The 26,501-nt window shown below is 49.0% G+C and overlaps 1 protein-coding gene across 9 annotated transcripts in view; it reads left to right on the forward strand.

Moving 5' to 3' along the window:
• The window catches only part of LOC140403293 (E3 ubiquitin-protein ligase Rnf220-like), an 87,004-nt gene that overhangs the window by 26,711 nt on the left and 33,792 nt on the right, over positions 1-26,501 (forward strand). For 8 of the 9 annotated variants that reach the window (XM_072491102.1, XM_072491108.1, XM_072491101.1 and 5 more), the window contains 4 exons: positions 548-1,090; positions 21,005-21,131; positions 24,692-24,728; positions 25,762-25,845. In XM_072491102.1, coding sequence (XP_072347203.1) covers positions 548-1,090; positions 21,005-21,131; positions 24,692-24,728; positions 25,762-25,845 — 791 coding nt within the window. The remainder of the gene's footprint in view (positions 1-547; positions 1,091-21,004; positions 21,132-24,691; positions 24,729-25,761; positions 25,846-26,501) is intronic. The other variant, XM_072491109.1, reaches the window with a different exon arrangement.

The following is a 26,501-nucleotide window of genomic DNA, read 5'->3' on the forward strand; positions in this document are numbered from 1 at the left end:
TGTTAACTTTAAGTCTGGGTTTGATGGACTTTCATTAACCAAAGATATTAAAGGATGCAGGGATAGTGCAGATATACGGAGTTACATCACATTCAGACATGGTCTCATTGAATGACGGAACAGTCTCGAGGGGTTAAACGTTCTCCTCTGCCCATTCCTGTGCCTCAGTGTTAGTACCATGTTTCCCCCTTCGTCATTGCTGAATGCAGAAAATCCTGTGTCGTACAGAAAGCCAACCAGCATCTAATGAAACAAATATTTAGCGTGTTCGAGTGGTCAGTATATACTATATAAGCTTTCAATGTATACAACAGACCTCTTGAGTATGCAGCAGTATTCCTAAGGGAGGTGGAACTCCAGGTTGGACATTAAGAGGGAGATTTAACTCATTCTAATACTTACTGACTGTTAAAATCAGGCTTAAATGTCCAAACTGGGTGAAGCGATAAAAGTAAACAATTCTATAGATTGAAAACATTTTGTGTGATGGGTTCATGAAAGAAACAGGAACTGCAGACAACTATTAACGCCGGATTATCGTTCCCAGGGAGTTCAAAAGTAGGTGAGGAATTAAAGATGGAAAGTTCGCCCGGACTACTGAATTCCTTGACTCCCACAGCGCTGATGGTGTTGGCATCCACTGCGACGGAAAGCACCAGAGGTACCACCACGTTCTGCCAGCAGCCCCGAACCTTTGCCGTGCCAGTCACCATGGACAAAGGCCAGGTTCCTTTCCTGAGTCCATCCTACACGTTGGCACCCATGTATCAGCAACCGGATCGGCCCAGCGTCGAGTACCCCGTCCCGCTTCTGCACCTGCACCCGCAGTTTGGCATGCTAGGATACGGGGCCCTCCAGTCCTTCCCACCTTACCAGGAGCTCGAGCGTTTTCGGCCTGCGTACCAGGCCTCAAAGAGACCAAAGCCCCTCCTGAGTGTGGAGCCGCCTCAGATCAGGTATCTCGCCTCGGACGGGGCTCCCAATTCCGCAGGCTCTCCGACAGCTGCCAAACATGACGCAGTGGGAGGATCGGGAAGCATGTCCAATTCTGATGTTCCGTGGAAAAACTCCCAGCAAGACAGGAATAAAAGTAAGGAACAAGAATTAATTGCTTTACTCCTGATTTTGTGTTAAGAAAGCAATGGGGTTAATCTGGTTGAAAGTATTTTTGAGTGCACTGACAATCGGGCATTGGGGAATAAGGTAATGCTCAGTTCAGTACATCACGTATTGGTTCCTTTGCTACACATTGCCTATGGTTAGCCTGCCGACTCCCAGCTCCATACCCAACCATGACAGTCTGACTGGGCCAAGCTTAATTGCAACTCCCTCAAGTCTCTCTTGCTCTTTAAGAATGAAGATACCGGATTGCCATTTGGAGTTAGCTTTTTAAAAAATATTTCCAATTAAGGGGCAATTTAGCGTGGCGGACCCTGCATACCTTGAGACCCAAGCAGACACGGGGAGAATGTGCAAACCTCACATGGACAGTGATGGGCCGGGATCGAACCCGGGTTCTCGACAGCGTGAGGCAACAGTGCTAACCGCTGCTCCACCATGCCACCCCAATATTTGGAGATAGCCTTAACCAGGCTTCCGTACATCAATAGCAAGAACCCCTCCCAAAGTAAACTGGAAGTATTTAGATTTTATTTCTTTGGGTGGGCCACTGTCACCTTGACGATGAGTCGCAGCAACCTGATAGAGACCCAGAGCCCACCCACGAGGCGGGAACCCGGGGGAGGGTCATGTGATGAAATCTTCGGCCATGATTGGCCACCCACCTCTTTGTGTAACCCATGCCACATTCCCCCAACAGTGGCTTGAGCACACCATCTAGGCTGGCACTCCGGTGCAGATACTGAGGGAGTGCTGCACTATCAGAGGTGCCATCTCTCAGTGAGACCTAAAACCAAGGCCTCCCCCAGCCTCTCGGGTCAATGTTAAAGGCCCCTGTTCGTTGAAGAAAAACAGGGGAGTTCTCCAAGTGTCCCTCAGCCAACATCACTAAAACATAACGTTAAATCGCTTTGCTGTCTGTGGGAGCTCGCTGTGTGAAAATTGGCTGCCCTGTTTACTATGATTCTTTATTGTCTGTTAAAGGCTTTGGGACATCTGGGGTTGTGAAAGGTTCCATATAAATTTAAGTTTGCTTTCTTCACCTGTTCTTGTGTCAGCACATGCTACGCACATGAATGTGCCGTATTTATAATAGTCTGAATAAAACTTTGTCTGTTTTCTTTTTAAAAAAGGCCGTCATCAGCAGCAACAACGTAACATGTTTTTATGCAAACTTACAGTTAACCTTTAACTGCTTTTAGGGATGGCGCGGTGGTTAGCACTGCTGCCTCCCGGCACCGAGGACCCGGGTCACTGCCCGTGTGGAGTTTGCACATTCTCCCCGTGTCTGCGTGCGTCTCACCCCCACAGCCCAAAACGATGTGCAAGGTAGGTGAATTGGCCGCGCTAAATTGCCCAATTAATCGGAAATAAAGAATTGGGTACACTAAATCTTATTTTTAAAAAAAAAATAAACTTTTCACTGCTTTTGTGAAACAGCGTTCCTACTTCGAAATGAAATGAAAATGAAAATGGCTTATTGTCACAAGTAGGTTTCAAATGAAGTTACTGTGAAAAGCCCCTAGTCGCCACATTCCGGCACCTGTTCGGGGAGGCTGTTACGGGAAGATTGTTGTAAAGCAAGGCCTCCTATTTGATTTTCCACACACTCCTGAGGTTTTGAACCGAGTACGGCCAGATTGCAGCCGTGAAAGGGTTAAGAAATATTCATCGCACTGACAGAAAGGATGCACTCAGCCTCATCCCTGTGTCAGACCCACAGGCGAGATCCTCACCATTGAAATTCTTTTGTCCGGGCTGGGGGAACGGACACAGATTGTGTTAAGTGTGAAATGAGGCGCATTTGTTGTGAGGGAATTGTTCTCATGTAAGGGCTCTTATGTTGTTAATTGGCTGTGAGAGGGGTGACTGGCTGGGTTCCTGTAGCTCTGCGGGTTGCCATTCAGAACGCAGCCCCTGCATCTAAGGGCTGTCCCCACACAGATGATTCCTGTTAGAGGAGGACGCTCATCTGCTAATGTGGCTTGTCTAATTTTCACCCCCCCCCCTCCCCTCCCCCACTCGCCACCTACCCACGCACCCACCGCACAACCTCTGCCTATATTTCCGAATCGCTTCGACGTGGAGCGAACTTTGCATTTGAAGACTTCCTGATTGGAACTATGACATTCGAGGGATCGGCGGCTAAACCGTCACTTTTGTCCAGCATTGCGGCATTGACCTGTCAGTAAAAGCAGTTTTCAGTTTACACACAGCTCTAAGTCACACAGGAACACAAAAGCTTTGCAGTTATTTGAATAAGTTGCCCTGTTAGTGGGAACACTGGGTTTTAAGAGACAATTCAGCTTGTTGGAACTGATCGGACGGCTTTAAGCTGTAAGAGGGCAGGGAGCCAATTGGGATCAGTTTATACCAATGGTGATTGGTATCAGAACTGATAGGGTTTGGTTTATATTGATTAAGATGAGATTCAGCGCAAGAATCCAAATGAGATAAAGGAACAAAGGGGAAAACAGATACATAAATTACTGAGGCCTGGATGTCTACTCCCACGTTCCCTATCCCCACCACGGCGAGTTTTCCGATGGCGGGATCTTCCCGTCCTGCCGAAGGCAATGCCGTTTTCCCCTGGCTCACCGGCGGAGAGCCTTTTCTTTTTGTAAATTTAGAGTACCCAATTCATTTTTCCAATTAAGGGGAATTTGGTGCGGCCAATCCACCTACCCTGCACATCTTTGGGTTGTGGGGGCGAAACCCACGCAAACACGGGGAGAATGTGCAAACTTCACACGGACAGTGAACCAGAGCCGGGATCGAACCTGGGACCTCGGCGCCGTGAGGCAGCAGTGCTGCTCACCCCCCCCCCCCCCCCCCCCCGCGCCCAGCGGAGAGCTTGCTGGCCAATGGGGAGTGGGGAAAATCCCAACTTAAATGTTACACTGAGGCCGAATCAACAGCAATCACTAAAAGAAAGACTTGCATTTGTATATGGGCAGCACGGTAGCACAAGTGGCTAGCAGTGTGGCTTCACAGCGCTAGGGTCCCAGGTTCGATTCCCTGCTGGGTCACTGTCTGTGCGGAGTCTGCACGTTCTCCCCCGTATCTGCGTGGGTTTCCTCCGTGTGCTCCGGTTTCCTCACACAGTCCAAAGATGTGCAGGTTAGGTGGATTGGCCATGATAAATTGCCCTTAGTGACCAAAAAGGTTAGGAGAGGTTATGGGGATAGGGTGGAAGTGAGGGCTTTAGTGGGTCGGTACAGACTCGATGGGCCGAATGGCCTCCTTCTGCACTGTATGTTCTATGTTCCCCAAAGTGCTTTGCTACCAATCGGATGCCTTCGAAGTGTAGCAGCCAATTGGTGCACAGCAAGATCCCACGGACAGCAGTGCGAACATGAGCAGCTTAGGATCACCTGTTTTAAGCGCTGCCGATTGAGGGATACATATTGACCAAGGGAGAGCTCTCCTGCTCCTCTACAGACTAGTGCCATGGGCTCTTTCTCATCCACCTGGGAGAACAGATGGGCCCTTGGTTTAACATCTCACCTGAAAGACAAAAGTGGGTTCATTCTGGATGGATAGAATTTAATGGAGAAGTTACACTAAATTTATATTGGGCTACAAACTGATCACAACAGGAGGGCAGTATATGGTCCTGGTAATTTATAGAAAGGACATAGAGGCACTGGTGATGGAGCAAAAAACACTTTCAAGGATAATGTCAGAATTGCGAGATTACTCCCCTCAGGAAAGCGTGAAAGACCTAAAGGAGGTCTTTAAAATTATGAAAGTTTAATTTAAATAAAAGTAACTCATTGCATTTAATTTTGGGTAAAATGAGGGGGGTCTCTTGACCACTTCTGAATTCTACCTGACGGTAAGCCTGTCTGGCTTGAATATTAGCGATGAAAGGAAGGTTCAGATTGTTTTATTGAGAAGTAGGTACAAGGTATTTACACTCGGAGACAATGGCAGCAGCCTGTATGTTAACAATGGAGACTTGAGAGTCTCCAAAGTCCCAGAAAAGTGTTGAGAATGTCAGATTGTAAACAGTTATGTTTTAAACTGTCCATTTGGTTCCAGATGAAACCAAAGAGAGTTGGGCTCCTAAGGATAGCTGCTTTGCATTTCCGCCTAAATTAAAGGCTCAAATGATTCATGTTGATGTGGGGAACGATGCAGAGGAAGCATTGTAAAGATCGGTTTGTACGTTTTCCTAGAATTTCACTGAATATCACAGTGTTTTGAGTTTGCCTGAATTCGAGAGTGAGGGAGCAGCTAGAGATCAGGAATGCAGGGGTAAACTCAGAATGAAGAGAACAAATGAATCGGCACTTAAAACTAGGCTGGAAGAGTTGTGTAACTTTGTCTCGAGGACTAGTGTCCAGGAAAAGAAAACCTCACTACAAGATAGTTCTTGCAAGTTACCAGGCTGAGAAAAGAAAAGAACAGGAATAAACCATCATGAGCTAAGAGTTATGGTGGATTGATTCTGGTCAAATTGAATGACTCTGTAAAGGACAGTGTAAACGAGTATACCTGTGAAGTATATTTTCAGTTATGCAAAGAATAAGGGGGAGTGGGGGGAGATTATTCCATCCTGTTATCTAAAGCATAAGTTCCTACAAAAATCGAGTTTAGTTAATAGTGTTTTAATCATGTGTTACAGTAAATGTCTTAAAACGTGAAATCTTGATATGTCATACTTTCAGCTATTAACTGGAACTTAGTTTTTTTCTGAAGTTATTGGTCTCCATGGCGATTGTAACAGGGTGAGGGCAGGTTGCACAATCTAGACTTGTATTCCCTCATGAATTGAAGATTAAGGGTGATCTAATTGAGGCGTTTCAGATTATTAAAAGATGCGCTCAGGCAAATAGTATTTTCTTGGACGGACCAAACCCAGTACAGTGTTGGAGGGAGTTGGGGGGGAAACTTTAAAAAGAGAGCCAGGCTGTTCAGAGATGATGTCAGGAGGACTTCTTCATATGAAACCGAGGTGGAAATCTGCCCTTAAAAGCCCCCCCCCCCCCCCCCCCCCCCCCCCCCCCCCCCCTGCGCAGGAGGGGTGGGAGCAGGTTGTGTGAAGCTAGGGGCCAATTTTAAAACTGAAATTGATACCTTTTTCATCCGGTAAGTGTATGGAGCGTTACCAAGTCATAGCGGATAGATGGATTTGAGATACAGCTTGTCCAATGGAATGGTTTGACACGTTTGAGGGGCTGAGTGGCCTGTAAAATGCTACAATGTAGAAATTGGCCACCCAGATTGGGGAACAGGGGCGGGGGACCCGTGGGCAGCACTAATGGTGCGAGGTAAAGAACAGAATTTGACCTGTTGGAGGTCAGTGCACAAGCATTAGGATTTCCCATATTGTCCCTGTCAGTCCGTCCGCTCACTTTCACCCGCTCTTTGTCCTATCGTTTGTGTCTCTTCGTTTTCTCATGGAAATAAAGGCTGAGACTGAGAGGAGGAGGTTGGGGTAGAGGGAGGGCGGGTGCAACGGCACATTGTCATGGCCACCTGGTAGCAGGGTGGGCCGGATGATTGGGAGGTGATGGGCTGTTAGAGTTAAAACGCATGTTGATTATTTTAATGCTTTTCTCTGCATCCTGATTGATGTCCAAGCCAGGATGCTCTCTTTAAGCGGCCTGAGCCTTTTTGTCCTGGGTTCGCAGGCTGCTTATTCATTGACTGGATACACGCCAGCCCCACTCCTCGCACCAGGCAGTTTAACTTCAAGTGCTCCTCAGACAAAGCAGTTTTAGGATCAGTCTTGAGGAACGAGGGACTCCTGATTAAGTCTTACGTTCCCGACGAAAGGGACTGAACACCGCGTTGAAATAAAGGGGGAAAGTCAGCTTCATACTCCAAACTAATGAGCCGCCAACAAAGCTACTTTCTCAGAAAATAAAGGCCCAATTTTGTTCGGCGGTCGCTAACTATGAGTGTCGGTCTATCCCGATTGATTTTCTAAAAAAGGGACACTCGCCATCGTAAATGTATTTGATTTTTAATTGCCTCACACTAATTAGTGAACAGCAGGAAAGGTTAAAGGTCAGGAGTAGGCTGACAGTGCAAACTTTTTGTTCGGGTTGTGCATTCCCGTTTGCGGTTCGTTTTGATATCCATACCACATGAGACAACGGGTTTCAATTTTTTAAAAAGCTCTTTTAGCCCCTAGTCCAGAGAATATCGGGCTATTTCCTCCCCCCCCCCCACTTTATCAGTACAGAATACTGAGTTTTACAAGCTGCCAACAGCTTGCTCAGAATCCTCGGTTCCATTTTGGTCTCTCTGGCTCGAATCTGGCTGGTTGGGTTAACCTTTTAATAATTTCAAATATGTTTGCCGATATTTTTCTGTCCCATCACCTGGGATCCAAAGGCAGTCCCCCATTCACAGAGCCAGGAGGATCATCGCTCAAGGGCAGCATGGTAGCATAGTGGTTAGCACAGTGGCTTCACAGCTCCAGGGTCCCTGGTTCGATTCCCGGCTGGGTCACTGTTTGTGTGGAGTCTGCACGTTCTCCCCGTGTCTGCGTGGGTTTCCTCCGGATGCTCCGGTTTCCTCCCACAGTCCAAAGATGTGCGGGTTAGGTGGATTGACCGTGCTAGATTGCCCTTAAGTGTCCAAAAAAAAAGGTTAAGTGGGGGTTACTGGGTTACGGGGTTCGGGTAGATACGTGGGCTTGAGTAGGGTTCCCTTTGTAAGGGCCGGTGCAGACTCGATGGGCTGAATGGCCTCCTTCTGCACTGTAAATTCTATGATCTATTCTATGATCTATGAAGTCAGTTCCTATCTTGAGCTGTTAATGGTGCGCATACATTCATAGATTCATTGAGTTTTACATAAAGAGGCCATTCAGCCCATCGTGTCTGCTTCGGCCATCAAGCTCCTTTCTATTCCAACCCCATTTCCCAGCACTTGGTCCATTATGCTTTGACGTTTTGAGTGCTCATCTAAACGCTCCTTAAACATTGTGAAAGTTCCAGTCTCTCCCACCCTTTCGGGCAGCAAGTTCCAGATTCCCACCACCACCTTTAAGAAAGCTGTCATGATATACACTCATGCACATAATGAGATACAGACAGGCAGTGACAGACACCCAGTATAGCCAATCAACACACAGGACAGAACACAACCAATCACCAGGCAGAACACTAGAGGGGGGCTTCCCACTATAAAACACACGAGGCATCAACACTCTGCCTCGTTCCACTGGTGACAACTGTTGTGACAGTCAGGGTGTATATATCAGTTAGCACCTTCTACACGTGGCTCAGAGCTAGTCTGGTCTAGTTAGTTATAGTAAGCACGCTTAGATTAATAGAGTGTCAAACCCACAGCGAACTGTGTGCCCTGCTTAACAAGTGCAATAAAACGTATTGAACAAACATCAAAGTTTGAAGTCTACTTTCAAGTACAACTGCATCCAATTGCAGTCCGTGTTACCCCAGGGTGATTAACACGACAAGAGCTTTTCCTCAAATCCCCTCTAAACCTCCTGCTCCTCATTTCCTCCCCGTGTCTGCGTGGGTCTCATCCCCACAACCCAAAGATGTGTGGGGTAGGTGGATTGGCCACGCTAAATTGCCCCTTAATTGGAAAAATAAAATAAATCTCCTGCTCCCGGCCATAAATCTATGCCCCCTGGTTATTGACGTCTCTACTAAGGGAGAAATGTTTCTTCCTGTCTACCCTATCTATGTCCCTCATAATTTTGTACATCTCCATTATGTCCCTCCCTCAGCCTTCTCTGCTCTAAGGAAAAGGCCTAACCAGCCTGCCTTCAATGCTGAAATGCTCCAGCCCAGGCAACATCCTGGTGAATCTCCTCTGCACTCTTTCTAGTGCAACCACATCTTTACTATAGTGTGGCGACGGGAACTGCACACAGTACTGTTGCTGTGTCCTAACCAGCGTTTTATACAGCTCCATCATAACCTCCCTGCTCTTATATTCTATACGTTGGCTAATAAAGGCAAGGGTCACAGGACAGAGGTCAAGAGCAGCAAATTGTTGATTCCTCTCTAAGCCAGAACACTGAGATCAATGATATCAACCTGACTGAGATCAGGGGCGAGATTCTCCGACCTCCCGCCGGGTCGGAGAATCGCCGGGGGCCGGCGTGAATCCCGCCCCCCCCCCGGTGATTCTCCAGCCCAGATGGGCCGAAGTCCCGCTGCTGGAATGCCTGTCCCGCCGGCGTGGATTAAACCACCTCTCTTACCGGCGGAACAAGGCGGCGCGGGTGGGCTCCGGGGTCCTGGGGGGGGGGCGCAGGGCGATCTGGCCCCGGGGGGTGCCCCCACGGTGGTCTGGCCCGCGATCGGGGCCCACCGATCCGCGGGCAGGCCTGTGCCGTGGGGGCACTCTTTTCCTTCCGCCTTCGCCACGGTTTCCACCATGGCGGAGGCGGAAGAGACTCCCTCCACTGCGCATGCGCGGGAAACTGTCAGCGGCCGTTAACGCTCCCGCGCATGCGCCGCCCGGCAAAGTCAGTTTCACGCCAGCTGGCGGGGCAACAAAGGCCTTTCCCGCCAGTTGGCGGGGCGGAAATCAGTCCGGCGCGGGCCTAGCCCCTCAAGGTTAGGGCTCGGCCCCTCAAGGTGCGGAGGATTCTGCACCTTTGGGGCGGCGTGATGGTGGACTGATTTGCGCTGTTTTTGGCGCCGGTCGGCAGACATCGCGCCGATTACGGAAAATTGCGCCACAGATAACCCAACATAGACTAGAATTCAATCCTGGAAGGTTTTTGGGCGGTATGGTTTGATAGCACACCAGATCCAATTGCCAGTGCATTAGGCAAGCAGCTGAAATAATTGCCCGAAGGATGGCCAAAGGACTGAAACTAATCAAGACGGCGTTAGATGGTTACTTGAACAGAAACGATGTGCAGGGGCGCTGGGAAGAGGCAGGGGATTGGCACTAAGTCACGATGCTTGATTGGAGAGCAGACATGATTGGCCGAATAGCCTCCTTCTGCGCCCGTACCAATTTAAAAAGTATATATTTTTATTGAGTTTTCATATTTTATATCCAACAATTTATAAATTACAGAAATGCATCAGAAACCAACACATATATTCACAAGCGAACACCTTCACTACCACTGTGGCCGTGACCCCCCCCCCTTTAGTCGGCACACATATTTTACATTCCCCGATATGACCAACACACGTTTTTACAAGGGTTTATTTACAGTTTGGTTTGGGCCTTAGTTGCCCTCGGACCGGTCCCTTGCAGCTTTGCCCCTCCTGCTTGTCCCTCGTGTTCTTTTTGCGTGCCTTCACCCCCCCCATCCCACCTTTCCTTCCCCCACCCCCCTTCTCCCCCACTTTCCTTTTCCTCGCTGTCCCGTGGCTCGCCTCTCCCCCGCCCCTCTCCCCCTTACTCTACTGGTTGCTGGTTACAAACAGATCTGCTCGTTGGGGGTGGCACGGTGGCGCAGTGGTTAGCACTGCTGCCTCACGGCGCCGAGGACCCAGGTTCAATCTCGGCCCCGGGTGACTGTCCGTGTGGAGTTTGCACATTCTCCCCGTGTCTGCGTGAGTCTCACCCCCACAGTCAAAAAAGATTGTGGATTGGCCACGCTAAATTGCCCCTTAATTGGAAAAAATAATTGGGTACTCTAAATTTATTTTAAAAATGATGTTTTATCTGTAACTTCTAATCTATCTGCCATTGATATTTCAAAAACAAGCAAACCTATTATTTATAGTGGTAATGTTACTGGATTAGTAATGCAGAGACTGGACTAATGCTTCAGAGACACAACTTCAAATCCCCACCACGGCAGCTGGTGGAATTCAAATTCAATTAATGAATAGTCATCCGTAATGATGACGCCAAAACTATTGAATTGCACCGTAATGCCCTTCGTAGGAGGACAGCTGCCATCCTCATCTGGTGTGGCCTAGATGTGACTCCAGCCCCACAGGGACGTGATTGTTTCCGAACTGCCCTCTGAAATGGTCCATCAAACCTCTCGCTTGTCGGCTGCCCCCCCCCCCCCCCCCACCCTGGTTACGGGCAATTAAGGGTGGGCGATTACCGCCGACCTTGCTTGGTGTTGAAATAACCCTGGTGATTCGCCGCACCCTTGCAGGCGAGCGCTGAGAGTGTCCCATCAGACTCCAAACTTTAAACCAGATCATCGTTTTTTTGGGTGACATTGCTGCTGCCCGTAATATGAGATGATTGACGTTTTTTAAAAAAAGATGCAGTCTTGTCAGGCCTTCCCGTCCTTTTTCTGAGGTAAAGTCCTCCCGATTTCCCACATTTTTAGCAGTAACTACACATCATTAGTGCTCCATTAGGCTGCAAAGTGCTTTGGGTTTCTTCCTGGTGCTCCGGTTTCCTCCCACTGTCCAAAGATGTGCAGGTTAGGTGGGATTGTGGAGATAGGAATGAGAATTAGGCTTAGATTAGGGCACCTTTCAGAGGGTCTGTGGAGACCTGATGGGTCACTGTAGGGGTTCTATGTGACATCCTGAGGCCGTGAAAGGTGCTAAATCAATGCGATTCCTTCTGACTCCATCTGTCTGAGAGCTGGCGAAGTGAGGTGGACGGAATTTTCCGCTGTTCTTCCAGGCGGGATTTTCCGGTCCCGCCGGCGGCAGGCCCTCACTTTTCCCGGTGCTGGGGTTGGGGTGCATAGAACGGGAAACCCCGTTGGCAGCGGCAAAACGCGGTGCAGGCGATGCGGAAATCGCGCCTCTTCGGAATTTTCCAGCCCCTGCTGCAGTCAGGATCTTCCACTCTTGCCGAAGTCAATGGACTTTTGAACGGCTCGCGGCATTTTCTGGCCCCATGTGTAAAATTCCACCCTTTGCTGGGGGACCAACACATGACTAGCGGAACTAAGGGGAAGGCAGGGGAGGGGCAGGAGGAAGAATTATACTGGGGTCTGAGCAAGAACTGCCTACTTTCTGGAGAATACTCTTTGACAGCATCTTCCAACCTCAACCACTGAAAAGAACAAGCACGTGGGAACACTGCCACATGCCAGTTCCCCTCCAACTCTTTAACCATCCCGATTGGGCTCTTTATTATCATTTCCTCGCAGTTGCTGGGTCAAAATCTTGGAACACAGAATGGTTGCAGCTCAGAGGGAGGCCATCAGCTCATCGTGCCCAGGCAGGCCCTCCTGCAAGAGAAACTCCCCTGCCTTTTCCCTACATAGCCCTGCGTTTATTTATACTCATGGGATAATGATCCAACACCATTTCGAAAGCCAGGCTGGAATCTGCCTCCCCCCAACACTCTCAGGCAATGCGTCCCATACCTCTCGGTGCGTGAAGGAAAAGATTGACCTCGTGTGGCCTCTGGTTGTTTTGGCAATCGCCTTTAAGTCAATGTCCTCTGATTCTTTCAGCCATTGGCAACGGTTTCTTCCTATCTACCCTGACAGACCCCTCATGATGTTGAACACCTCAAGCAAATCTTCTCTAATATAATTACAATTTGAGTGAAGCCTGGGGCCTACAGGGCAGGAGGTTTTGAAAAGTGGCAGTGTCCTGTTTTGGGGATGCTGAACCAGGTTATTATGATTTTAAAGATTGTGGAAAGGAAGGAAGATACGGAAGAAAGGAGTTTGGATGGCAATGAAAGGGTTAAACCATGTATATGTGTGTGTGTGTGTGTGTGTGTGTGTGTGTGGGGGGTAGGATGCAATGCTGTGTGATTAATCCCAAGGCATATATAGTACAGGTTTAACATGTCTCTAAGCAGAAGTCAATGATCTGTGACTAATTAAGGCCATTCAAAAGCAATTGGACAATTGAAAGAGGTTCTGGTGGCCTATTCAAGACAATCTTTTCAAAGGGTAGTTATTGTAATGCAACCAGCTGTCTCTCTGAAGCCTCTCCAAGTCCCTTTCTCTGCTACGGAGAGATTCCAGTGACTTAACAGCAGATGGGTTGATCGATCTCACCAATTCAGAGTTACACAGATACTGGCGGGAATGGAGATGGGGGAGTTTACAGGAATTGCGGAAATTGTGGGATTTGTTTGAAAAACCAGGCCCGGCTGTTGTCAAATGAACCCATTGTGGAGGCTCTTTCAAATTTGATGAAATCAAACAAGCTTGGAGCAGGCATCACCAGAAAAACAAATAGAAATACGATCGCTCTGTTGGCTCTCTCACCAATCTCCTGAAGGTGCGGACTATTGCTGGACTACAACCTCTCAATCACCGGGATATAGTGTGTTTGTTCGCTTTGCAACTATGAAGGGACATACCAGTCAAACATTATCCTGTAAGAACATCTGCAATTTCCACTGCAGTCAACAGGAGTGGCTGCTTTTTCTCTCCTTAACCCATGGCGACTGAAGCCAGTCAGGGCTACCTCGTTATGCCTTCAGCATGAATCAGGCTTCAGGAATCATGCAAATTCAGTGTCCCACTCCCACTTTCTCTCTGTCCCCCTTGATCCCTTTAGCCACAAGGGCCACGTCCAGCTCCCTCTGGAATATATCCAGCGAACTGGCCCCAACAGCTTTCTGCGGGAGAGAATCCCACAAGCTCACAACTCTCTGAGAGAAGAGGTTCTTCCTCAGCTCAGTCCTGAATGGCTTCCCCCTTATTCTTAGGCTGTGTTCCCCGGTTTTGGATGTCCCCAGCATCGGGAACATTCTTCCTGTATCTGATGTGTACTGAGGTACAGTGAAACATATTGTTCTGCGTACAGTCCAGGCAGATTGTACGATACATGTGAAACATAGGACAGACGATAAATACACGATGTAAATACATAAACATAGACATCGATTGAAGCATACAGAGTGTAGTGCTACTCAGTATAGAGATCTGTGGAGAAACCAGTTTAGTCCGTAAGAGGGTCATTCAGGAGTCTGGGTGCAGCGGGGATGAAGTTGTTTTTGAACCTGTTCATGCGTGTTCTCAGTCTTTTGTATCTCCTGTCTGATGGAAGAGGTTGGAAGAGAGAATAGGCCGGTTGGGAGAGGTCTTTGATTATGCTGCTCGCTTTCCCCAGGCAGCAGGAGGTGTAGACAGAGTCAATGGATGGGAGGCGGGTTTGTGTGATGGACTGGGCTGTGTTCGCGACCCTCTGTAGTTTCTTACGGTCTTGGGCCGAGCAGTTGCCATACCAGGCTGTGATGCAGCCAGATAGGATGCTTTCTATGGTGCATCTGTAAAAATTGGGAAGAGTCAATGTGATCATGCCAAATGTCCTTCGTTTCCTGAGGAAGTAAAGGTGCTATTGTGCTTTCTTGGTCATAGCTTTGAAAAGGGTGTACCAGGATAGATTGTTGGAATTTGAAGCTGTCAACCATCTCCACCTCGGCACCATTGATGCAGACAGGAGCATGTATGACACTTCGCTTCCTGAAGTCGATGAGCTGCTCCTTAGTTTTGCTGACACTGAGGGAGAGATTTCTGTTGTTACACCATGCTACTAGGTGCTATATCTCCCTCCTGTACTCTAACTCATCGTTGTTAGTAATCCAACTCACTATGGTCGTGTCATCAGCAAACTTGTAGATGGAGCTGGAGCTGAATTTTGCCACACAGTCTTGTGTGTAAAAGGAGTATAGTAGGGGGCTAATTATGCAGCCTTGTGAGGGCCCCGGTGTTCAGGATTATTGTGGAGGAGATGTTGTTGTTTACCCTTACTGATTGTGGTCTTTGGGTCAGGAATGTCGAGGAGCCAGTTGCAGAGGGATGAACGAAGTCCTAGGTTTTGGAGCTTTGGTGTGAGCTTGGCTGGGATTATGGTGTTGAAGGCAGAGCTGTATCAATGAATAAGAGTCTGATGTAGGAGTCCTTGTTGTTGAGATGCTCAAGAGATGAGTGTTGGGCCAGGGCGATAGCGTCTGCCATATTCCATTCCCCTGGCAATAAACACCAACATTGCATTTACCTTTCTCATCACTTGCTGCATCTGCGTACTAACTTTTCATGTACCAGGACACCCAGATCCCTCTGTACCACAGAGTTCTGCAGTCTCTCTTTATTTATTGAGTATACTGATTCTCTATTCTTCCTGCCAAAATGAACAAGTTCACATTGCAAAGGCCCTGGCAATATTCTGGCAAAAGTACTGAAGATCGTGCTCCAGGACTTGCCATGCCTTTAGTCAAGCTGTTCACGTACAGCTACAACACTGGAATCTACCCAGCAATGTGGAAAATTGCCCAAAAAGCAGGACAAATCCAAACCGACCAATCCCTGCCCCATCAGTCTACTCTCAACCACCATTAAAGAGATAGAAAAGCATCAACGGTGCTATCACGCGGCACTTACTCAGCAATAACCTGCTCACGGACGCTTAGTTTGGGTTCCGCCAGGGTCACTCAGCTCCTGACCTCATTACAGCCTTGGTTCAAACATGGAGGAAAGAGCTGAATGACAGAGATGAGTGGGAGTGAGAACCCTTGATATCAAGGCAGCATTTGACCAAATATGGCAGCACAGTGGCACAATAGTTAGCACTGCTACCTCACAGCTCCAGGGACCTGGGTTCGATTCTGGCCTCGGGTGACTGTGAGGAGTTTACACATTCTCCCCGTGTCTGCGTGGGTTTCCTCCGGGTGCTCCGGTTTCCTCCCACAGCCCAAAGATGTGCAGGTTAGGTGGAATGGTCATGATCAATTGCCCTTAGTGTCTAAAAGGTTAGGTGGGTTACTGGGATAATGGGGATTGGGTGAAGGCGTGGGCTTGGGTAGGTTGCTCTTTCCAAGGGCCGGTGCAGACTCGATGGGCCAAATGGCCTCCTTCTGCACTGTAAATTCTATTCTATGGCATCAAGGAGCCCTAGCTAAACTGGAGTCGATGGGAATCAGGGGGGAAACTCTTTGCTGGTTGGAGTCATAGCTGGCACAAAGTAAGATGGTTCTGGTGGTTGGAGGTCAATATTCTCAGCTCCAGGAATTCACTGCAGGAGTTTAAAAAAATGTTTAAAATAGAATTTACAGTGCAGAAGAAGGCCAGTCGGCCCATCGAGTCTGCACCGGCCCTTGGAAAGAGAACCCTACCTAAGCCCACACCTCCACCCTATCCCGACACCTCTACCCTATCCCCGTAACTCCACCTAACCTTTTTTTTGGGGACACTAAGGGCAATTTAGCATGGCCAATCCACTTAACCTGCACATCTTTGGACTGTGGGAGGAAACCGGAGCACCCGGAGGAAACCCACGCAGACACGGGGAGGATGTGCAGACTCCGCACAGACAGTGACCCAAGCCGGGAATCGAACCTGGGACCCTGGAGCTGTGAAGCAACTGTGCTAACCACTGTGCTACCGTGCTGCCCGAGTTCCTCAGGGTAGTGCCCCAGGCCCAATCATTAAGGATCTTCCCTCCATCATGAGGTCAGAAATGGGGATGATCACTGATGATTGTACAATGTTCACCACCATTCACGACTCCTCAGATACTGAAGGTGCCCATGCCAGAATGTAACAAGATCTGGGAAATATCCATGCTCGGGCTGACAAGTGGCAAATAACATTCACACCACACATGTGATGAGCAGTGACCATCTTCAACAAGAGAGAGTATTACCCTCGCCCTTGGCTTTCAATAGCATTACCATCGCTGATTCCCCCACTATCAACATCCTGGGGGTTACCATTGACCAGAAACTCAAGTTGACTAGCCATATAAATACTGTGGGCACAACAGCAGGTGAGAGGTTGGGATTCCTGCAGTGACAAACCCACTTCCTGATTCCCCAAAGCTTGTCCATCATCTACAAGGCACATGTCACGAGTGTCATGGAATATTCTCCACTTGCCTGGATGAGTGCAGCTCTAGCAACCCTCAAGAAGCTGAACACCATCCAGGACAAAGCCATGCCAATTGATTGGCACCCTGACCATAAACATTCACTCCCTCCACCACTGCCGCACAGTGACAATAGTGTGTACCATCTACAAGATGCCCTGCAGGAACTCACCAAGGCTCCATAGGCAGCACTTTCCAAACCCCTGACCGCTAACATCTAGAAGGACAATAATAATAATAATCTTTATTATTATTATTTAGCACAAGTAGGTTTTCATTAACACTGCAATGAAGTTACTGTGAAAATCCCCTAGTTGCCACATTCCGCCTGTTCGGGTACACGGAGGGAGAATTCAGAATGTCCGATTCACCTAACAAGCACGTCTTTCGGGACTTGTGGGAGGAAACCGGAGCGCCCGGAGGAAACCCGCGCAGACACGGGGAGAACGTGCAGACTCCGCACAGACAGTCACCCAAGCCGGGAATCGAACCCGGGACCCTGGCGCCGTGAAGCCACAGTGGTAATCACTGTGCTACCGTGCCGCTCCAGCCGATACCTGGGCACCCCACCACCTGGCAGTTCCCCTCCAAGTCACTCACCACCCTGACTTGGAAATACATCGACCGTTCCTTCACTGTCGCTGGGTCAAAATCCTGGAACTCCCTCCCTAACAGCACTGTGGGTGTGCCTACACCACAGGGGCGGCAGCGGCTCAAGAAGGCGGCTCGTCACCACCTTCTGAAACGCAGTTCGGGATGGACAACAAATGCTGGCCTAACCAGCGATATCTCGTAAATGAATGAAAGCAAAGCGTCACATTGGCTGGGATAGTTTATGGGGCAGACCTGGTCAAACAAGGCCCGCAGTCTTTGGCACAGAGAAGCTAACATACTGAGAGGGCCATGAAGTGGGATAGGTGGCAACACCATGTAAGAGGTCTTGTGTTGATGGAAAAGTTAATATCAAATTAAAAGTATTCACTACTGACTCCTGAGCCAAAACATTAACAGAATTGTTTGCGCTTTCTGACACACCCTTGTGTTAGATGGTGTGGCCCAAGCCCCCCCTCCCCCCCCACCCCCCCAGACCCCCAGACCCACTCTCCCAGACTGTGCGAGTCACTGTGTGGATAATGACCTGATAATCACCCAGGACTGTCTTTTCCCAGGAGCTTGGGAGGTGGGCCACTGTTTATTAAGCTGAATGGGCAGTTTATCCCAGCGCTGCTTGTGTGAACAGATGCTCCCGATAGATCAACAGAGAATCAAGCTTCTCATTTCCCAGCTTTGAATGTCCTCGCTCTCCAAACAGTAATTGAATTGTGGCTTCTGAGGTGCCTTAAGTAATGTTTGTGGAAGCGAAGGGAATAAATTGGACTCCAGGGCACAGTCTCCACACAGGAGTAATCAACATACATAATGCGCACTGATCTCCCAGAGGGAAAAATACATTCGGACTTCTTGTCCGAATGTTCTTTGGGGCAGCACGGTCGCATAGTGGTTAGCACAGTTGCTTCACAGTTCCAGGGGCCCAGGTTCGATTCCCGGCTGGGTCACTGTCTGTGCGGAGTCTGCTCGTTCTCCCCGTGTGTGCGTGGGTTTCCTCCGGATGCTCCGGTTTCCTCCCACAGTCCAAAGATGTGCGGGTTAGGTGGATTGACCGTACTAGATTGCCCTTAGTGTCCAAAAAAAAAGGTTAGGTGGGGGTTACTGGGTTCGGGTAGATACGTGGGCTTGAGTAGGGTGCTCTTTATAAGGGCCGGTGCAGACTCAATGGGCCGAATGGTCTTCTGCACTGTAAATTCGATGATTCTTATTCCCCCTTTTTACCGGTTATCCCTTTTAAAGTATACGCAACCAGTTCAGGCCAATATTCTTCTTCCCCGTTTTGTTGTTTTCTCCTTGCGTTTCTCAAGGAACGAGCAAGCAAACAAGCATCTCTTCCTTCATTCCTCGTCATTTCCCAAACATTTTATAAATCGCCGAAGGCAGCGACACCAGTGAGACGGAACGGGAGTGTTGACTGTTGGCTGTAGCGGAGGTCGCGCCCTCTCCTCAACACCAACCCGCCTATGTTGCCTTTCCAGTTCCAGCACCTGCTGGCCCTGCCACTTTACACCAAATGTGTTTGGGTGGCTAGCTGTGGACATCCTGCACGGGACACTCTTAGCCTTTAACCACTATCCACTTACTTCGAATGGGGGGGCTAGTACACATGGAACAGGGGACGTGACATGCCAGACACAATGCAATATTGTACACTCATGCCACATCTACAGGTATGGGTTGGGCTGTGCTCAGAATGATTTAAAATATAGTTTATTCGTTCATAGGAATGTGGGCGTCGTTTGTCATGCCACCTATTGTTGCCCATCTCTAGTTGCCCTTGGACTCAGTGGCTTCGCCACGCCAGTTAAGAGCCAACCACATTGACGGGCGGCACAGTGGCAAACACTGCTGCCTCACGGCACCGAGGACCGGGATCCGATCCCAGCCCCTTGTCACTGTCCGTGTGGAGTTTGCACATTCTCCCCGTGTCTGCGTGGGTCTCACCCCTACAACCCAAAGATGTGCAGGGTAGGCGGATTGGCCACGGCTAAATTGCCCCTTAATTGGAAAAAAAAGAGCCAACCACATTGCTTTGGTCTGGAGTCACATGTAGGCCAGACCAGGTTAGGACGGCAGATTTCCTTCCCTAACGGACATTAGTGAACAAGATGGGTTTTCATGACAATTGATAATGGTTTGATGGTCACCATTACTGAGACTATTTTTTTAACTGCAGATTAATAATTGAGCTGAATAAAGCAAATTAATGACAGGATTGTGCCAGGGAGTGGGCGGCACAATTTGTCTGATGGAAGTTTCTGGCATTTGGGGGTTGTGTCCTGCCAGATTGATAATGAAAGAGATTCCTCTTGTATTTCTTTCCTGCCCGTAAGATCCTGAGGGAACTTGACAGGTTGGATTCTGAAAGGTTGTTTGCCCTTGTGGGAAAGGCAACAATAATTTAAAAATAAATGTTGATTTATGGTGGGGGTGAGGAGAATTTGTTTTTCTCGCAGAGGCTTGTGAATGTTTGGAGCTCTCTCACCCAGAGAGCGGTTGGTGGCTGCAGGGTCAATAAATATTTTTAAGGCACAGGTAGATAGATTCTTTTTAAAAAATAAATTTAGAATACCCAATTAATTTTTTCCAATTACGGGGCAATTTAGCGTGGCCAATCCACCTACCCTGCACACCTTTGCGTTGTGGGGGCGAAACCCACGCAGATACGGGGAGAATGTGCAAACTTCACACGGACAGTGACCCAGAGCTGGGATCGAACCTGGGACCTCGGCGCCGTGAGGCTGCAGGGCTAACCCACTGCGCCACCGTGCTGCCCAGGTAGATAGATTCTTGACTAACAACGGAGTCAAAGGTTATCGGGGTAGATGGAGTTGAGGCCGCAATCAGATCAACCATGATGTTATTGAATGACGGGGACAGGCTCGAGGGGCTGAATGGCCTACTCCTGCTCTCAATTCCTATATTCGATTACAACAGCAAATTGCATGACTGTTGCACCTTTAACCCGGTGAAATGGCACGCATAGATTTATAACATGAACATAGAACATACAGTGCGGAAGGAGGCCATTCGGCCCATCGAGTTTGCACCGACCCACTTAAGCCCTCACTTCCACCCTATCCCCGTAACCCAACAACCCCTCCTAACCTTTTTTGGTCACTAAGGGCAATTTATCACGGCCAATCCACCTAACCTGCACGTCTTTGGACTATGGGAGGAAACCGGAGCACCCGGAGGAAACCCACGCAGACACGGGGAGAACGCGCAGACTCCGCACAGACAGTGACCCAGCAGGGAATCGAACCTGGGACCCTGGCGCTGTGAAGCCACAGTGCTAATTATTTGTGCTACCGTGCTGCCCACCTGCTACCATGCCGCCCAGGTAGAAGGTGCCTCAGTTTAGTATCTCATTCAAAGGAACATACAGCCCTCCCCCAGCCCTGCAGTGGAAAGTCAGCAAAGGTGATCGACTCAACCCAGAATGTACTGATCCAGAGGAAAGAGTGTGAAAGCTTCAGCCAAGCTGACACTTCCTACAGTAGATGATCTGATTGGAAGGACGTTTTGATTTGATGGCTCTTTGTGTGTCTTTCTTGTAGACGTTAAGACTGCGTATGACTGCTCCACACTTCTGCGGTGCCCATTGTGCAAGGAGGACTTAAAACGAGGAGATCTTCAGCAACACCTACAGCAGGAGTTGGCGAGATTAACTGCACTCAACCCCAGGTCTGTGTAAGGGGGGGAAAAGCCGGGGACTTTCATCCTGTTTCTCTGTCCGTTCCTGCTTCCCCTCTCTGCCTCCCAGGTCTTCGCTAACCCAAATCCAGTAACCATCCATTCCCCTCCCCACATCTCTGCTGTTTCCGTCTTTGATGGCACAATAAATATGAATTTGAGACAGGACTGAATCTCATTTTGGAACAGTCTACGTTTACAAAGAGGCCAGGATCTGTACGGTGCATCTGGATCGGAATGGGTAACGTTAAAAAAAAATTTTTTAAGTACCCAATTTTTTTTTTTCAATTAAGGGGCAATTTAGCGTGGCCAATCCGCCTACCCTGTACTCGTTTGGGTTGTGGGGGTGAAACTCACGCAGACACGGGGAGAATGTGCAAACTCCGCACAGACAGTGACCCAGGGTCGGGATCGAACCCGGGTCATCAGCGCCGTGAGGCAGCAGTGCTATTTGTGGGTGAGACCGTGTGTACCATACAATCATAGGCCTTACAGTGCAGAAGGAGGCCATTCGGCCCATCGAGTCTGCACCGGCCCTTGGAAAGAGCAACCCACTCAAGCCCACGCCTCCACTCGATCCCCGAAAACACAGTTTAACCTCAGGGACAATTTAGCGTGGTCTTCTTTGGATTGTGGCACTTCTTTGGATTGTGGGAGGAAACAGGAGCACACGGAGGAAACCCATGCAGAAATGGAGAAAAAGTGCAAACTCAACACAGACGGTCACCCGAGGCCGGAATTGAACCCAGGTCCCTGGAGCTGTGAGGCAGCAGTGCTAACTACTGTGCCACCGTGCGTAGTTCAACTACCAATAGTCTGGGCACATCCTAACCAAGGAGAAGGGGACATTATTTGTGCAGATGTTAGATTTTATAGTGGATTGTGATTATTGTTTATACATTTGGCTTTCCACAATTAAAAGAGTGGAAGGTTGAGTTATATTTGGGAGGGGTAATTTCCCAGGGTTTATAAAATTGTTAACATCCTCAAAGCCCTACAGCTCCCACAATGGAAGTCTCTTCATGCCTTCCAAGTTTTGGTTTTTATTTTTTCCTCTATCTGGTCAAATAATATCATATAACATGCAGTGCAGAAGGAGGCCATTTGGCCCATCGAGTCAGCACCGACCCACTTAAGCCCTCACTTCCACCCTATCCCCGTAACCCAATAACCCCTCCTAACCTTTTTGGTCACTCAGGGCAATTTATCACGGCCGATCCACCTAACCTGCACGTCTTTGGACTGTGGGAGGAAACCGGAGCACCCGGAGGAAACCCACGCAGACACGGGGAGAACGCGCCGACTCCGCACAGACAGTGACCCAGTGGGGAATCGAACCTGGGTCCCTGGCGCTGTGAAGCCACAGTGCTATCCACTTGTGCTACCATGCTGCCCACGGGCAAAATCAAGTCTGAAATATATCTAAAGACTTACAAATCTGACACTGAAGCAACAAAATAATAACGACTAATAACGGGTGCCAAAGTGGTTAGCACTGCTGCCTCACAGCTCCAGGGACCCGAGTTCGATTCCGGCCTCAGGTGACTATGTGGAATTTTCATGTTCTCCCCGTGTGTGCGTGGGTTTCCTCCGGGTGCTCCGGTTTCCTCCCACAGGCCAAAGATGTGCAGGTTAGGGGGATTGGCCGTGTTAAATTGCCCTTAGTGTCCAACAAGGTTAAGTGGGGTTACTGGGTTACAAGGATAAGGTGGAGGCGTGGGCTTAAATAAGGTGCTCTTTCCAAGGGCCGGTGCAGACATGATGGGCTGAATAGCCTCCTACTGCACTGTAGGGATTCTATGAACTACGCAAGCAAATAATATGGGAACATCGTAAAATATGAATCGGGAAATCACTGAAATCCAGTCCCTACTTTCAGTATCCCCCTCGCTCAAATATGTATCTAACTGTTTCTGTTGACCTCATGAATCTCTGAACAGTCCATTCCACACAATCTAGTCTTGCTGTGTATCTCCCCTGCCCTCTCTTATCTAAGAATTGCAAATCCTTGTACATTATCTACCCTGAGACTCTCCTCATCCACAAGTGGACCACTGATGCTTAAATTCATAGAATTTACAGTGCAGAAGGAAGCCATTCGGCCCATCGAGTCTGCACCGGCTCTTGGAAAGAGCACCCTACCCAAGGTCAACACCTCCACCCTATCCCCATAACCCAGTAACCCCACCCAACACCAAGGGCAATTTTGGACACTAAGGGCAATTTAGCATGGCCAATCCACCTAACCTGCACATCTTTGGACTGTGGGAGGAAACCGGAGCACCCGGAGGAAACCCACACACACACGGGGAGAACGTGCCGACTCCGCACAGACAGTGACCCAAGCCGGAATCGAACCTGGGACCCTGGAGCTGTGAAACAATTGTGCTATCCACAATGCTACCTTGCTGCCCTGATGTGCAATTGGTTCTGTACACCTGGAGAGGATGCAAACCAAAGAGGCAACATGCATCATTAGCTGCATCTGGTGATAGATTGGGAAATGGTGATGTACAGAGGGACCTGTGTGCCCTTGTACATCAGTCACTGAAAGCAAGCACGCAGGTACAGCAAGCAGTTGGGATCAAATGGTATGTTGACCTTCATTGCCAGAGGGTTTGAGTACAGGATCAAGGATGTACAGCAATTGTACAAGGCCTCAGTGTGACCACACCTGGAGTATTGTGTGCAGTTTGGGTATCTTTATCTGAAAAAAGGATTTAATAATCTTTATTGCCACAAGTAGGCTTACATTAACACTGCAATGAAGCTACTGTGAAAAAACCCCAGTCGCCATATTCCTGCACCTGTTTGGGTACACTGAGTGAGAATTCAGAATGTCCAAATTATTTAATAGCACGTCTTTTGGGAGGAAACCGGAGCACCCGGAGGAAACCCAGGTAGACACGAGGAGAACGTGCAGACTCCGCACAGACAGTGACCCAAGCCGGAATCGAACCTGGGACCCTGGTGCTGTGAAGTCTTAGCGCTAACCACTATGCTACCGTGTTAGAGGGAGAGCAGCGAAGGTTGACCAGACTGATTCCTGGGGTGGCAGGATTGTCATATGAGGGGAGATTGGGTTAACTGGGCCTGTAGTCACTGGAGTTTAGAAGAGGGAGAGGGGATCTCATTGAAACGCATTAAACTCTGACAGGGCCGGACAGACTGGATTCAGGGATAATGTTTTCCTCTGGCTGGGGGAGAGGGGGGTGTCCAGAACAAGAGGTCACAGTCTCAGGATACAGGGTGGGCCATTTTGGACTGAGGTGAGGAGAAATGTCTTCACTCAGAGGGTTGTGAACCTGTGGAGTTCTCGATCATGGAAGGCTGTGGAGGGCCAAGGGAACATAAGGGCCAAATCACTGAGTTCAGCCCTTCAGCAGAGCAGGAAAATGGTCAGAGAGTCACTCCGGAGCTCCAATATAGGGATTTATGTGTTTAATCAGCTAATTCATCTCCTGGGAGTCTAATTCTCCCAGAACTGGTTGAATAATTTCCCATGATCTCAGTCACATGACTAAACACTAATTTGGGCTTGTTTCTTTCAGCTGTGCGGAAGAAAGTGCATCGTTGCGACCAACGCAGGTAAACCCCAGCACATCTCTTTCTGTTCCTTTCCTCAAAAGAATGAAGTCCTCTATAATTATAATATTATTGGACTCACTTCCAAGGTGGCAGTCCCAGCAGGAGGAGCACTGGACAGAGACGGGATGATGTTCGCCGACATCCTGGTTTCTGCTCCACACTTGGTGGGGAACTAAAGAACAGGCCGATGGTAGGCTTGTAAGGCCGGAAAGAGACTAACCCAGAGTTCACGGGTGTCACAGGTGTGGTGGCTCGAGGCAATACAAAGTAATGAAAAACAAAATGTTTATTGGCGACCACCAAGGGTAACTTATGTAAAAGTGCAAAGTTTCTTTAACACCCTGGCTCCCAGGTTCACTCTGACTAGCACCCCGCTCCCCAGCACCCGTGCTAATCCCTCATTGGCCGAGTTTTGCGCGTTGCCTCATGATTGGCCCCGAGCCTGTCACATGATCCATGAAGGCATGCCCCTTAAAGGGGCCACGCCATCACAACAACCTACAAGACAAAGTAAACCATCCAATATTCTGAGATTAACCTCACTGACCCCCACCTATGAGCTCCATACCACTGACCCATCCCTGGGGTTTACCACTTTTCCCAAGTAGGAAACTGGAAAGGGGGATGAGGATGGGACAGAGGCATTTCATTTGGGGAGGGACAGAGGTTAGATAGAGTAAGGCAAGAGAGTTAGGTAGAGGCAAGTGAAGAATGGGAGATACTCGGGATTGATAGACACTGGGAGAATCTCATGTCTGCTGATCGTTGGGAGCAGGCTGGAAGGGGTCAGAGGGTGCATTGTCAGTCAGGGTACAGACATGAGTTTAGATTAATGGAGGGGAACTCATGGGGAGGGATACACAGTCTGAATTTCTCAATGGCAGACCTGGAGGGTAGAAAGGTCTTTGCTGATTCCAAAACTGGGCCAGTCTGAACTCTCCCTGATTAACCTGCCTGTAAGACAAACACTGAGAAATTGACGACTCCAATGTTTTCACGGTTTACCATATTAATGTATTCTATCTCGCTTCAGTCTCCTTCCATCAAGGAGGAGGTGGAATCTCCCAGTGGGTCACCAGTGTCTACAGAAGACGGCCATCATTTAGAACGACAACAGGTGAGACTGAGATAAGGGACACATTGCCCAGTGGTTGTAAGGTCGCCTTAGTCCCATACGTCTTGCCGCAGAATATCAGCTGCATCCCCTTAATAATAAGGGGCACGGTGCACGGTGGCACAGTGGTTAGCACTGCTGCCGCACGGCGCTGAGGTCCCAGGTTCGATCCCGGCTCTGGGTCACTGTCCGTGACACATTCTCCCCGTGTTTGCGTGGGTTTCGCCCCCACAACCCACAGATGTACAGGGTAGGTGGATTAGCCACGCTAAATTGTCCCTCAACTGGAAAAATGAATTGGGTACTGTAAATTTATTTAAAAAATAATAAGGGGCACTGCCAGAGGGCACTGTCGGAGCCTTGCTCAGACAATGGGGTTCCCAACTTTCCATGGTAGGGACCCCATTATGTCACTGGCCAGGACGGGGGCGAACTCAATGGGAAATCCCGCCGTTGTAAATGCCGTTTTGGGAGTCGCGTTGGATAGTCCACCCCCTCCGGCTTACCCAGCTGCCGAAAACAGGCCCAAAAAATCCCCCCCTCCCCCCATTATGTCCTTAACGTTTTTTTTGTGGCATCAGCTTTAGTTGCCAGCTATCATTGTACCCATCCCATCCCTAATTACCCTTGAGTGGTGAGCTGTACACAACTGGGTGGCT

The sequence above is a fragment of the Scyliorhinus torazame genome, chromosome 27 (assembly GCF_047496885.1).
Source record: "Scyliorhinus torazame isolate Kashiwa2021f chromosome 27, sScyTor2.1, whole genome shotgun sequence".
Classification (NCBI taxonomy): Eukaryota; Metazoa; Chordata; class Chondrichthyes; order Carcharhiniformes; family Scyliorhinidae; genus Scyliorhinus; species Scyliorhinus torazame.